Consider the following 14119-nt stretch of genomic DNA (forward strand, 5'->3'; position numbering starts at 1 on the left):
CTTTATTTTTTGAGATATGTGTTCTCATACAAAGAATTCAACTAATTTTCCAATTCATTCACAACCCCTTAAGTGGATTTTCTGAAAGCAACAGAATACGGGTTTCTTTACTGTGAAAGAAGATTTCAAATTAAAAACAGGTCTGCAACACCTTCAGTTTTCGAGATATAAGTATCCTCATAAAAATAATTCAACTCCTTTTTTACACCGCCGCCCCTCTTTGCCCGTTACGTTCATTCCCCTACCCCTCAAAAAGTGCGTGTTTCGTTATATTTCAAGGAGACTTACAAATATCAATTTTCACGTCTGTAACCTTCAGTTTTGAGATATAAGTATCCCCCATAAAAAAGAATTCAATTTCCTTCACTTCCTTTCACCCTCCCCTTTAACTGAATCTTAAATACGTGTTTCTTTATTTATAAAGGAGCTCCCAAATAACAGTTATCACGACTGTAACATCTTCAGCTTTTGAGATATATGTATCCTCATGAAAATAATTCAACTCCTATTTCCTTTCCTTTTTGGTGGGGGGGGGGGGGGTGATGGGGTAGGAGTTGATTTTCCCCACAAAATATGTGCTTTTATTTTTAAAGGAGATCCCAAGTACCTATTTTCACGTCTGTAACATCTTCAGTTGTTGATATATCAGTATTCTAATAAAAATAATTCAACCCCCTTTTCAGTCCTTTCTACGCCCCGTAGGTGGCTTTTCTGAAAACAAGAAATACGTGTTTATTTTTAAAAGTGATTAAAATACCATTTCACAGCTGTAACATGTTAAATTTTTGAGATATTCTGTAGATATGCTCATTTTAAAAATTCACCTTAACCTCCTTTTTAGCCCCCCACTCAAGTGGTTTTCCGGAAAACAAAAAATACATGTTCCTTTATTTTAAAAAGAGATTAAAAGTACCATTTTACACTTGTAACATGTTAAATTTTTGAGATATACTGTAGATATTTTCATTTAAAAAAATAATCCCCTTCTTCAGTTCCGCTTAAGTGGATTTTCTGAAAACAAATTATCTGTATTTCTTTACTTTTATAGGAGATTATAATACCAGTCTTCACGTCTGTGTCATGTTACGTTTCTGAGACATATTGTAGATATAGTCTTTTTAAAAATTCACCCCCTTTGTCTCCTCCGTTCAGCCCCTATTAATTCGATTTTCCAAAAACAAAAAATTCGTATTTAGTTACTTTTAAAGGAGATTCCAAAAACCAATTTTCATGCCTGTAACATCTTCAGTTTTTGAGATATAGGCATCCACATAAAAGGTATTCAACCCCCTTTTCACCCTTTTTCCTGCCCCTTAATGGTATTTTCCTAAAACAAAGAAATACTTGTTTCCTTAATTTTAAAGAAGATTCCAAATACCAACGTTTACGTCTGTAAACTTCTAAGTTTTTGAGATAAAGGTATACTTATTTAAACAATTCACCCCCTTACCGACGGTATATCCAAAAATCCTCCCTTAGTGAGCACCTACACTCTAATATAAATGTATTCCCAAAATTTCGTTCCTTTATGTCCAGTAGTGTCGGCTCGGCGATGATCAGTCAGTCAGTCAGTCAGTCAGTCAGTCAGTCAGTCAGTCAGTCAGTCAGTCAGTCAGTCAGTCAGGACATGTTATTCTATACAAGACGGCTCTCGAACGCCGTACTTTCTACTTATAAATGCCCCGCATGCACAAATGATGAATGGGATGTCTACCAACTGATTTTCACAGGAGAACTACTACCAGCGGGCAGGTTACGTCAGAATATGAAGAGATAAGAAACGGAGTGTCGCTCGCAGCATGTTTCCCAGCGTGACTGGTCTAATGCACCCCTTGCATTAATAAACATTTTTCGACCGCACAGTTCTAGGCTGGTGTATGTTACAGCCGCACTATATTTGCTGTCTGCATATCGGCAATGGCTAGTGTGATCAGAAGTGGTGAATACACAGACATTGTTTTAAGCTGGACAACCTGGTCGGAGTGCAACAGAAGTTCCAAACAGACGTACGCATTCTACACACATATTTCGCCGAACAGTATTAGTTTTTGTTCCGTAGAATCAACTCTTTTATCGAGTTGAATGTCAACATGTGTATAAATTAATAAGTTATTAGATCTCATTTACTGCATCTTTGGCGTGTCTACAAACGGTAGCGGCGGCTAGGGGGTGGGGTGAGGACGGACAGTCGTTCCCACCCCCACTTTGTAGGGTAAATATTACAGTTTATTCCACTTTAGCCAGCTGAAACTAGGAATTATATAAAAAAGCTATTTGTACAATCCTTGTTGTCTTATATGCTAAATCTTTCCTTTATTGTATAGCGCTACGGCAAGTAGTGCGGTCTTTGCATGTGCTGTGAGGAAGGGTAGTAGGGGTACATATTATTTTTGTTGAGGTCGTGGCCACTGAGTTGTAAGTCACCCGCTTGCCGCGCGCGTTCGTCAGTCTGGTAGTCTCTTTATTGTCTGTTAGTTTCTTAGTGTGTATTCAAATACTAAATGATTTTTAATTGCATAATCATACCGTAAATCTATGTAATTGTACCGGGCGAGCTGGTCGTGGGGTTACGGGCGCGCAGCTGTGAGCTTGTACTCGGGAGATAGTGGTTTCGAATTCCACTGTCGACAGCCCTGAAGATGGTTTTCCGTGGTTTCCCATTTTCATACCAGGCAAATGCTGAGGCTGCACCTTAATTAAGGCCACGGCCGCTTCCTTCCCATAAGTTATATCTGTGTCGGTGCGACGTAAAGTCAATTGTAAAAAAAGATATATTTAATTGTAATTGTAATTTCAACGCGAGAGAATACCAACTTTACTTTCACAGGACTAAATTATTTCGTTTGTATTATGTCATTTTATATGTAAATGTAATTAATCAATTTTCACCAGGGCTCACAAACATACTACGGGGCATTTACTTAGTAAATAACATAATACAAAGAAATAATTTAGAAACGTTGGTATTAGCTCCCGTTGAAATACGATTACAACTGAATGTTTTTTTACAATTGGCTTTACGTCGCACCGACATAGATAGGATTTATGGCGACGATGAGACAGGAAAGGGCTACGCGTGGAAAGGAAGCGACCGTGGCCTTCAATAAGGTACAGCCCCAGCACTTCCCTGGTGTGTAAATGGGAAAGCACGGAAAACCATCTTCAGGGCTGCTGACAGTGGGATTCGAAACTACTATCTCCCTAGTGCAAGATCAGAGCTGCGCGCCCGTAAACCAATGGCCACCTCGCCCGGTATAATTACATAGAAGTACGGCATGATTATTCAATTAAAATCATTTAGTATTTCAATACTCACTAAGAAACTAACAGACACTAAAGAGACTGCCAGACTGATGAATGCGCGCGGCAAGTGGGTGAATTATAACTCAGTGGCCTCGACCTCGGCAAAAAATATTTACCCCTACTACCCTTCCTCGCAGCACACGCAAAGTCTCCACTACGTGCCGTAGTGCTATACAAATATGTTAGCCGCGACGAATGGCATTTTGTGCGTATTTCCGTCAATAATTATGTTAATAATTAAAAGAAATAAGCGAAGGAATTAGCAGATAAGATAACAAGGTTTGTACAAACAGATTTTTTAAAATAATTCCTAGTTCCAGCTGGCTAAAGTGGAATAAAAATGTAATGTTTACTTCACGAAGTGGGGGAGGGGGTGACTGTCTCTCCTCGCCCCACCCCCTAATCGGCGCTACTGTTTGCAGACATGCCAAAGATGCCGAAACGTAAATCTAATAACTTATTAATTTATACACGTGTAGATATTCCACTCGATCGAGGAGTTGCTTGTGTGAAAAAAACTAATACTGTTCGGTGAAGTATGTGTGTTGAAGGCATACGTCGGTTTGGAGCTTCTGTTGTATTCCAACCCGATTGTCCAGATTAAAATAATGTCTGCGTATTCGTCGCTGTTGATCACACTAGCCATTGCTGATATGCAGACAGCAAATATGGTGCGGCTGTACCATACACCAGCCTAGAACTATGCGGTCGAAAACGATGTTTACTAAAGCAAGGGGTGTATTAGACCAGTTGCGCTGAGTAACATGGTGCGAACGACACTCCATTTCTTATCTCTTCATATTCTGACGTAACTTGCCCACTGGCAGTAGTTCCCCCGTGAAAATCAGTTAGTAGACATCCCATTCATCATTTGTGCATGCGGGGCATTTTTAAGTAAAAAGTACGGCGTTCGAGAGTCACCTGGGTATATAGAGATTTCTAAATATAAGTTCTCTTTGAAAGTAAGTCCCTAGAACAGGGCAGTTGAAATGAATATTATCACAAAATCTATCATTTCAGGTCTGATGTCATTCATCCCTGATGCTTTAAGGTAATGTAGTTTAATTCCCACCCCTTTTAACATCCCCGAGCATTATTTCACTGCCATTAATATTCTACTCCCAATGAACCCCATTGCTCGGGAATTCAACAGAAGTTTTATTTCCATTTACGTTATGAATATTTTCTATACATTCCTTCCACCTGTCAAGCTGGACACTGGGATTTAAAATGAGGTCACTCAATTTACCCAAAATAACATTCATTTCCATTTTCCCTCATTCAACTGAATCCCTCGTTGCCGTTTTATGCATTTAAGTAGACGATCCACGTATACCTCAACGTCGCTAGCCTCCAGGTTGAAACATTGCAATAAGAAGTTGAAGTTGTAGGACTCTAGATATTTTTTTGAAAAAAACTGAAGTAATGATATCAGTCATATTTCCACTGCATTTCTCGACACCAAGTATGTAAAAATCAAACATTGGATTATTTCTGTTATCTTAGGGAGATCATTGCATCAGAGGAAGACGCCCTGATACTGGCTAGAAGGATGGAAACTACTTTGCATCTCTGCCAATCCACTTATCATCAGTCCAGATAAACCTCATGGGAGGCCATGCACTGCCACTACACCGCAGTACTACGTCTTAAAGCCTTGTATGCTGCTGAATGCTTGTCCCTCACTCATTTCGGTGAGATAGAGTGAATCAAATAGAAGACATTCTTACAAAACTTCCCCGGCCCATGTAAAAATTCTGAGGGCGAACATCGCCTGAGGTTAAATGCAGAGCTGCTGTCTAAATTTGAAATGCTCTCACTTATTATGAGAAAGTTCAGTCTCATGTTCTACGATCATCTGTCTCGAATGCCTAATACCAGAATATCTCGAAGCATTATTGATCTTCTATTGACTTAGAAATGTTTCACTCTGTGTGCAACTGCACTGAAAGAGGATCTGTCTGGTGTCTCTGAGACACTGGTTCAAGACAGAAGTAAGTTCCTGACCTGAGTACACGGGATAAATGATCTTCCGGAAAGAGTGAGAAGAAGAACTGGTGCATTCTTCATCACATCTTAACCGTGGTTCTAAGAGACCGTGAAGGAAAAAAGGTGTATGTTTTAAGTACAACTAACTGCGAGCGCTGTAAGTAAAATAGTGGCAACGTAGGCCAGACACTCGCAGGAGATCGGGAAAGAGCAAATAAGATATGGGAGTGGTCAGGTGGTGCTGTTGTCGATGTGTAGTGTGATTTGACGGGCATCTAGATGGGAGTGTTGTTGTTGTTGTTGTTGTTGTGTGGCGCTGAAGTGAAGAGTGTCGATTTGGCCACTCTAAAGCATATTTCCGAAAGGTGATCATCGTTCGGGGATTAAAATCGACGTTGTACGTGGCAGAAGTGCATCAGAATGTTATCGAGGATTACATGAAGCCTATGGCGAGAATGCATTACCGTACAGGGCGGTTGCACGATGAGTCAAGCCTTTTTGTGCAGTTTGGAATAAGACTGCGGATTTGTACCGCACAGGTCGGTCCTCAAGATCAGATTGACATCCTGAGTGGTCTCGTTTCCGAAAACCATCGATGGACGGTCCGGGAATTACCTGTAGAAGTTGTTCTCAGTTATCAAACGTTGTAGCATATACTGACGAAATGTCTTAACGTGAGGAAAATTGCGTCACGTTGGGTTCCACATCAAATTACCGACGTACAGAAATGGCACCGGTATGCACTGACAGGCATACCTAACAGACCCTGTCGAGTGGTTCCACTGTTTGGTTGCTGCCTACAAAGGATCGTTGTTCAATGTTTTGGTTGCTGGACACGAGGCATCGTGTATCCAAGCGCAAATATGATATGGTTGTCATGTGGCAAACAGTATCAAGCTCTCAATGTCTTGTTACAACCTCCGTACTCAGCAGACTTCGACCTTTTTCCGAAGCCGAAGTAACCCCTCCAAGGACGCCGATTTTTTGACGTGGCATTTTTACTCCGCGCAATAGTGTGCACCATCGCTGTCGTCAACAAAGAACGCCTTGCAAACGGTCCCCAACGGCATGGACAGATATCGCAACGAAGGAGACGTATTTCTGCAGCACATTGTTGCCACTGATGAGACGTAGGCGCGAACCTACGAGCCTGAATTAAAGCGTCAATCCAATGAATGGCATCACCCACGTTCGCTACGTACATAAACACTTCGGCAGGAACCCAGTCGGGTGGAACTTTCGCTGATTGTGGCGTACGACTACGAGTGTATTATTCTTACGCATGCTATGCCTGAGTGGCAAACCGTCAACAATAACTAGTATTGCCGATTTCTGGAGTGACATCTGCGTCCGGCTGTGTTGTGCAAACGTCCACGTTTATTGGGAGACGATCGTCCAATCTTGTTGCATGAAAACACACGTTATCATGTCGCAAAGAGTATCAAGCTTTGAAGATCTTGTTACAACCTCCGTACTCACCAGACTTCGACCTGTTTCCGAAGTTGAAGTAACCCCTCCAAGGCCGCCGATTTGCTGACGTGGCATTTGTACTCCGCGCAATAGGGTGCTCCGTCACTGTCATCAACAGAGAACGCCTTGCAAACGGTCCCCAACGGTTTCTAGACCTTTAGTAAAAGGTAATAGACTTCGCGGGTGACTACATTGAAGGAATGTAATGGAATAGTACTTGTGAGTTAATTAAATATTGCGTTCTATCAATATTCACACTACTTTATTCACAGCCCTCGTACTGTTACGGTCTTCGTAGACGCTGAAGTGTCGGACATTTGAACCATTGGATTTTCTTTACGTGCCGGTAAATTTGCTGACTTGAGGCTGACATATTTTGGCATCTTCTAATACCACAGGATTGAGCAGGGATCAAAACCCCATCTTGAGCTGAGAAAACCAGCGCTTTGTTGGCTGAAACACTAGGTCCGGTGGAGAAAATTGAATTATGTTTACCGGGCGAGTTAGCCGTGCAGTTATGGCCGCGCAGCTGTGAGCTTGCATCCGGAAGATAGTGGGTTGGAACCCCACTGTCGGCAGCCCTGAAGATGGTTTCCCGTGGTTTCCAATTTTCACGCCAGGCAAATGCTGGGGGTGTACCTTAACTAAGGCCACGGCCACTTCCTTCCAACTCCTAGCCCTTTCCTATCCCATCGTCGCCATAAGACCTATCTGTGTCGGTGCGGTGTAAAGCAAATTATAAAAAGAGTGAATTACGTCACTAGTTATGTTTTCATCACACCGAGAAATATATTTCTAGGTCCATTGTTTTGAAAATGCACGTTATCAGTGAGATATGGTTATTATTTTTTATTCATTATAGCAAGTGAATGAGCTTCGGCAGCCCAACAAACGTCTGAGATCGTCGTGAGGTCGGTATTTCTCTGATAGCTTCCCGTATATAACTGATGTACTGTAAGCACATTCTGGCAACTGTTCTGAACACTATTATCTTTCCCGCTATGTGCCTATAAACCGTTCAAAATATACGGGGTATTTTCAATCATTTTTATCGTACGTCAGTCTACCATATAACTATGTTAAGATTTTTTTCTATGGGCTTTACGTCGCACCGACACAGATAGGTCTTATGGCGACGATGGGATAGGAAAGGCCTAGGAGTTGGAAGGAAGCGGCCGTGGCCTTAATTAAGGTACAGCCCCAGCATTTGCCTGGTGTGAAAATGGGAAACAACGGAAAAACAATTTTCAGGGCTGCCGATAATGTTAAGATATCGCGCCTAGTGACCGGGTATTGAAAAACGTGATATTAACTCTTAAAACTACGATACCGTGACGTGGAGAATGTACGGAACAGCAAACTGGTGAAGTAACGTATCCTAAGGCATTCTTAATACAAGTCGCATTCACAACAGTGGCGTAGCGCATGTGGTCAAAAGTTACCCTACCAATTAACGAAAGGTAGTTTGAATCCTGCACTGTACATTTCTTTCCTCCGTCGATACGAAGCTTCATTGCTTTAGCACAGGCCAGTGTGTGTCACGCAAGCAGTAAAACGCCCCTATTATCGTTTATGTTCGTTGCTCACACTGCACTGCTGTACGATCGGAATGAAGTCGCTTCAGTCATTCAAGCATGCTCCTTAAGTACGGGAAAGCAAGAAAAACTTCGTTGCGGGCACTACGTCTGTATCAGGAAAGGCATCCGGGTAGGCAACATCCGACTGCAACGACTCTCCGTATTGTTGAGAAACGTTTACGAACCACAGGGGCAATTCAGACGGTACCACCTGTCCGAGAGAAAACCACAACGTCTGGTGAAAATGAGGAAGCTATTCTGAACACAGCGCGGAATAACCCACATAATTTGCGAGTACACGGGCATTTGCAAAACAAGTGAACAACAGCCAGGTTTCCGTGCTACAAATACTGCATGCCCGTAAATATCACTCCTATCAACTAGCGATAAATTAGTAGCTCTACTTTCGGGATTTCAAAGCTCGAATGCATTTCTGTCAGTGGCTGTTGGGAAATCTGGAATATGATGCAGCATTCCTGTCGAAAATACAGTTCTCGGAGGAAACCCGGTTCCACAATGATGGTGCCATCAATTGCTACAACATGCGCTAGTGGAGTGCTGATAATCCCCACTGGGTGCGACAATTTTAGAACTTTCTTTACAACGCACGCAAAACCATCTTCAGGGCTGCCGACAGTGGGGATCGAATCGACTCTATCCTGAATGCAAGCTCATAGCTGCGCGCCCCTAACTTCATGGCCAACTCACGGGGTCCTATTTATCTTCCATGACCATTATGTTTTGGAGTTTCCTAAGTCTGTTTCTTTGAAACTGCACTCGAAATTCTACTATTACTGATTCCAAGCAAAGATATGAAAGCCCACTTGCCAACTCTCTTATCACTGTCCTCTAACGAAATATAATACTCACGGGTGTGGTGTTTCCTCCTCTCATTTCCACTAGCAGCATATATTTTTTCACGTATATTTTTTCATGTTACCTATTTATATACGAATTTTGTAAACTAAAGCCATATATATTACAAAACACATCTGAACACTGTTTCACGTTGTTTTTTACCGAAACATTCGTAACATTTATATTTATAATCATATGGCGGACCTCATTTAAGTTTGTGGCCTTTATTGCCTGTTTTTCCTATATATTCTTCTCCTGCGTTTATTTTCCTCTTCTTTATGTTCCTGTACCACGAATTTATACATTAAGACTTTTGCCTTGTACGATTTTCCACTATTTTTCATTATTTTCCTCACTTCAGTTCCTCGAAGCATCACTTTCACAGTGAATATCAGCCATATTTCATGTTTATTACATGTGATGCGGATACTGATATTACATTGATTGTTTGAAGATGGACCAATGTTGCATTCAAACAACACGGAATTTTGTTCAAGAAAAGAAATTAGTGGATTCTAAACAATATATACGAGGTGACATTGGTCTAACCTACACGGATGCAAGATAGCCCACCTCGCTAATCAACCGATGGCAACAATATCTCATTTTCCGTGTAGGAGAAGGTAGAGTGCCGTTGCACTGACCATCTCAATTTCTTGGAAAGCTTTTAAATAAACTGTGAGGTAGTGAAAAAATAATTTATTTTCAGTTTTCCACTTTGGAAATTATTGGAGGATAGGTTTGTCAGTATAATTACCAGGAATGCTGTGTCAAAAAATAAATGATCCCGCAATCACGTGCGTAATAGGGTATTATGCAGGTAGAGTGAAGCTGAATGGCAGGTCGATAATCTCTGGATAACGATCATATGTAATTCATTTTCCCCACCGTACGAAGGAATCAGTTCATTTTGCTCGTCCATAATGATAGATGTCAGTTAATTTTTGCCATTTCGTTCACTTTAAGTTTTAAAATTTCCAGTAAGTTAGGAAACACGTTCATTTATTTTATTTGAACTTATAATCAATTTTTCCCACCCAAAAATGCTACAACAACTCGGAGATATCTGAGATATGCAAGAATCAGTAAGTATTTAGCCCACCGATGGATTGCCGAGGACGAGGACACCGATAGGGTACAATACATAGTGTTTTAATACGTTTATAATAAACCCATGGAATGATTATTAAGTAGCCATTCATATCACTCTGGTGTCGGTGCGACGTAAAGCCCCTAGCAAAAAAAATATATCACTCTGGAACATCCGTAGTCCGGTGGTGAGAGGTAAATAATATATAATATGAAACATTTAAGAATAAATGTTATGAGTCTGACTGGTCACGCAAATAAATATGAATCCTTCATAAGGAAACATATAAACATTCCTGAAATACCATTTAAATTGTTACAAAAATGTAAGAAGGAGCTCTATGATGACGATGTTGAATGGTATTATTATTATCATGATTAATACGATTATTACTTTCATAATCATTTAAAAGGCCTAACTGAAGAACTATGTCCTATTTCAACATGCTATTATATGGGATTTAAAATATTGGAATATTAGTTAAATGTTATGATTTCTTAATTATTTAAATATTTAAAATAGCCTAATCTCATTATAAACTATCATTTCTCCACATTCTTATATTCTTTGTAATACTAACAAAACACTATCATTTAACAATGACCATAAACAGGAATTTCTACGGAGCGATGCTCTTAAACGTTCTTAGTGAATAAGGGTACATGGCATTACCTCGTAGTAGTTCATATCAACGCAGTTTGTATAGTTGGACCAGTACAGGTTGGTGTCGACATGTCTGTACCACGTGCCATCCGGCATACAGTCCTTATGCGCCCAGCCTGAAACAGAGAACATGAATATGCAACAGAAATAGTTCACAGTTAACAGGAAACATGCATTGCAGTCTGGTTAATTCTTCTAGCTGTATAACTCTTCGTCCGTATATATATCTTCATTACATACAACACATCATACTACTGACCACAACGGAAACACTATTAGGATTGGCATCGGAAAAAATTCTATACCATATGCTGCGCCCGGATAATTAGGAAAGGGCCAGGAATAATAATAATAATTAAAATATGTTTTATCAATTACGCAAGTGTAGCAACAACGTACATATATTAATAATGCTGATTTACATATTGTATTTCCCATGCCTAAAATCACGATATCAATAGTAATAAAAGCAAAGCAAAAAGCAGTCATCCCCGCACAGGCCATGAAGGCCCTTGGAGGGGTGGAAGGTAAAGGCTTCCACTATCCGTAACCTCGGCACTGGATGGGGTAGAGGGGTTAGCTCTACGCCCGGCTGCCTTTTCCCCCAAGAATTAACCTGGTACTAATGTTTGGTGTAGGCTAAGTGGACCTCAGGGCCATGTGCACCTCTAGAAGTGGAAATCTCGTTTCTTAAATTTTACGACTTCCTGACGGGGATTCGAACCCACGTCCTTCCGAGCGAACCGAGCACGTCTTTACCGCCTCGGCCAGGCAGCCCCTATGTCAGCAGTAATGTAAGAATAAAACCTTGCTTGCAAGACTATCCTGTATTTAGTGCAACTTGTTTTTAATGTATGCTTTTCATTAATTACTCATTACATCTGTGACATGTTGAACATTTAACCATGTGTTTCCCGCTATATGACTTACGTTCAAACTGTTCAGGACATGTATCCGGCTTTCTCAGCCAAATGAACTGTCATCTACTCCCGCCGTTTGTATACTGATCGCCATGATGTATTAACAGCTAACGCTCTCACTTTCTATGACGTCAATCTTTCCAACTTGTTTTCCTCCACCCCCGTACTTTTTAGAAAGTGTATCGTGCCACCTCTTTTAATGGGCAGGTGAACTGAGGACCTTGGTGAAGAGAGTTGGTTTTCTGCTCAAGGAACTTCATTTGTATACCTTCAGGTGAGAGATAGAGGGGTCTATCTATGTAAAAATGAATCTTCACTCTCCTTTTCGGGGGCCAAGGCAGGAGTTGGGAAAGTGATTGACACGAGTGGTGATTGTTGTGTTCTGGACAGTCGGAATTAACACTACGTACGAAGCCAGGCAGTAACTTATTGTGAAGGCATGTCACAGGAATCCCAAATTTTCGAACTCATAACCTCTCCTATGGGTGACCATTTCTATTATTATCTATGTTGTACTCTCGGGTTTAGCTCTCAGATGCAGAATGTACAGATCTGCCGACTGTGGGGTTCGAACCCACTATTTCCCGAATGCAAGCTGATAGCTACGTGACCCAAACATTATTTCTATTATTATCATTATTATTGTTAAAGAAGAGAGAAACTCAATACATGTACAAATCTATCCCTGAGAGCTAAACCGACGTAAGTCACATTTTATTCATTTTACAGCAGAGAGGAGAAACATCAGTTGAAGAGAATTTTTGCTGCGTTATGACTTGGGAAGTAAATGTTCATCATTGTTCTTGATATATTTTGTGTAATTTTGATCACTGAACACATTAACTAATATAATTTGCACTTAAAATGGTTAATTATTATTTTATTGCCATAACAATAAAATGAGAGTGGACTTAACGTTTATATGGCTCTAAGTTTCATAAAATGTGACTTACGTTGGTTTGGCCCTCAGGTACAGAAATATATATAAATCACCCAATTTCATGTGGCCTAATCAAGTTTTGGATGTGTGTCTACACACAGGTGTCTATGTAGGAGACTTCAACAGTCATCACCAGGAATTGAACAATAGAACCAACGACCACAACGGGGAGGTGCTAATGAGTTGGGTAGAAAGTTATGAAATTGTTTGGCGCTAAGAGTTGAGGTACTTGTAGATATGCAGCGTGGAGTTTAGAGTATTGCCGTGAGGGGTGCTTTGTGTCTAGAAACCAGGATGATAAACCGTAACCAATCATCTGGAAGAGGCTCACCGACTTTTCTCATAGCCAAAACCGACCAGTCCTTTACGAGCTTGGTACCCAGACCCCTCTAGTTTCAACTACCTCACGACCACGCTGGAACTTCAATAAAGCTAACTGGACTGCATTTACAGAGGACCTCGTTAAATGTGTACAAAGGGTACCGCCACCAAGTAAAGGATATGAGAGATTCGTGGGAGCTGTGATATCTGCGGCAAAGAAAGACATATCTACGGACTTCCGTTGAGAGTATATTCAAGGATGGAGTGAGGAAACAGATAACATTTACCACCAATACATTGATAGTGGTGGTCACGAAAATGCAGATCAATATTTACATAGCCTAGAGACTGCTAGAAGACAAAAGTGGATTTCGAAATTTGAATCTCTTGGCTTTACAAAATCCAGTCGAGAAAGTTGGGGATGGTAAACATATTACACAAATGAGTTCAGAAATTCACCCAAGCAAAATTGCTTCTCACATAGTCCTGAAATCCAAAAATAGCAGGGATAAAGTATTCACAAATAGGCATTAAGAAAAGTGTCCTAGACATATCGAAGTACTCCAGACCTTTTACAGAGAATTATATAACTACTGCAATTGCTGATATCAAGGCAGGCAAAGCACTAGATGTGGATGATATTCAGCAGGAACTTATCCTTCATTGTGGGAACAGAGCTAGAATATGCTTGTCCGAATTCTTCACAAACATTCTTTTTCTTGCTATTTGCTTTACGTCGCACCGACACAGATATGTCTTATGGCGACGATGGGAGAGGAAAGGCCTAGGAATTGGAAGGAAGCGGCCGTGCCCTTAATTAAGGTACAGCGCCGGAATTTGCCTGGTGTGAAAATGGGAAACCACGGAAAACCATCTTCAGGGCTGCCGACAGTGAGGCTCGAACCCACTATCTCCTGATTACTGGATACTGGCCGCACTTAAGCGACTGCACAAACATTCTACAGAGGGGGCAAGTGCCAAAAGTTAT

The 14119-nt window shown here is 40.9% G+C and overlaps 1 protein-coding gene across 2 annotated transcripts in view; it reads right to left on the reverse strand.

The window, feature by feature from the left end:
- Positions 1–14119, reverse strand: part of Dh31-R (Diuretic hormone 31 Receptor) — a 596582-nt gene that overhangs the window by 241201 nt on the left and 341262 nt on the right. For both annotated transcript variants that reach the window (XM_067139429.2, XM_067139428.2), the window contains exon 2: positions 10960–11066. In XM_067139429.2, the coding sequence (XP_066995530.1) occupies positions 10960–11066 (107 nt within the window). The remainder of the gene's footprint in view (positions 1–10959; positions 11067–14119) is intronic.

Source organism: Anabrus simplex, chromosome 2 (genome assembly GCF_040414725.1).
Source record: "Anabrus simplex isolate iqAnaSimp1 chromosome 2, ASM4041472v1, whole genome shotgun sequence".
In the NCBI taxonomy this organism is placed as follows: Eukaryota; Metazoa; Arthropoda; class Insecta; order Orthoptera; family Tettigoniidae; genus Anabrus; species Anabrus simplex.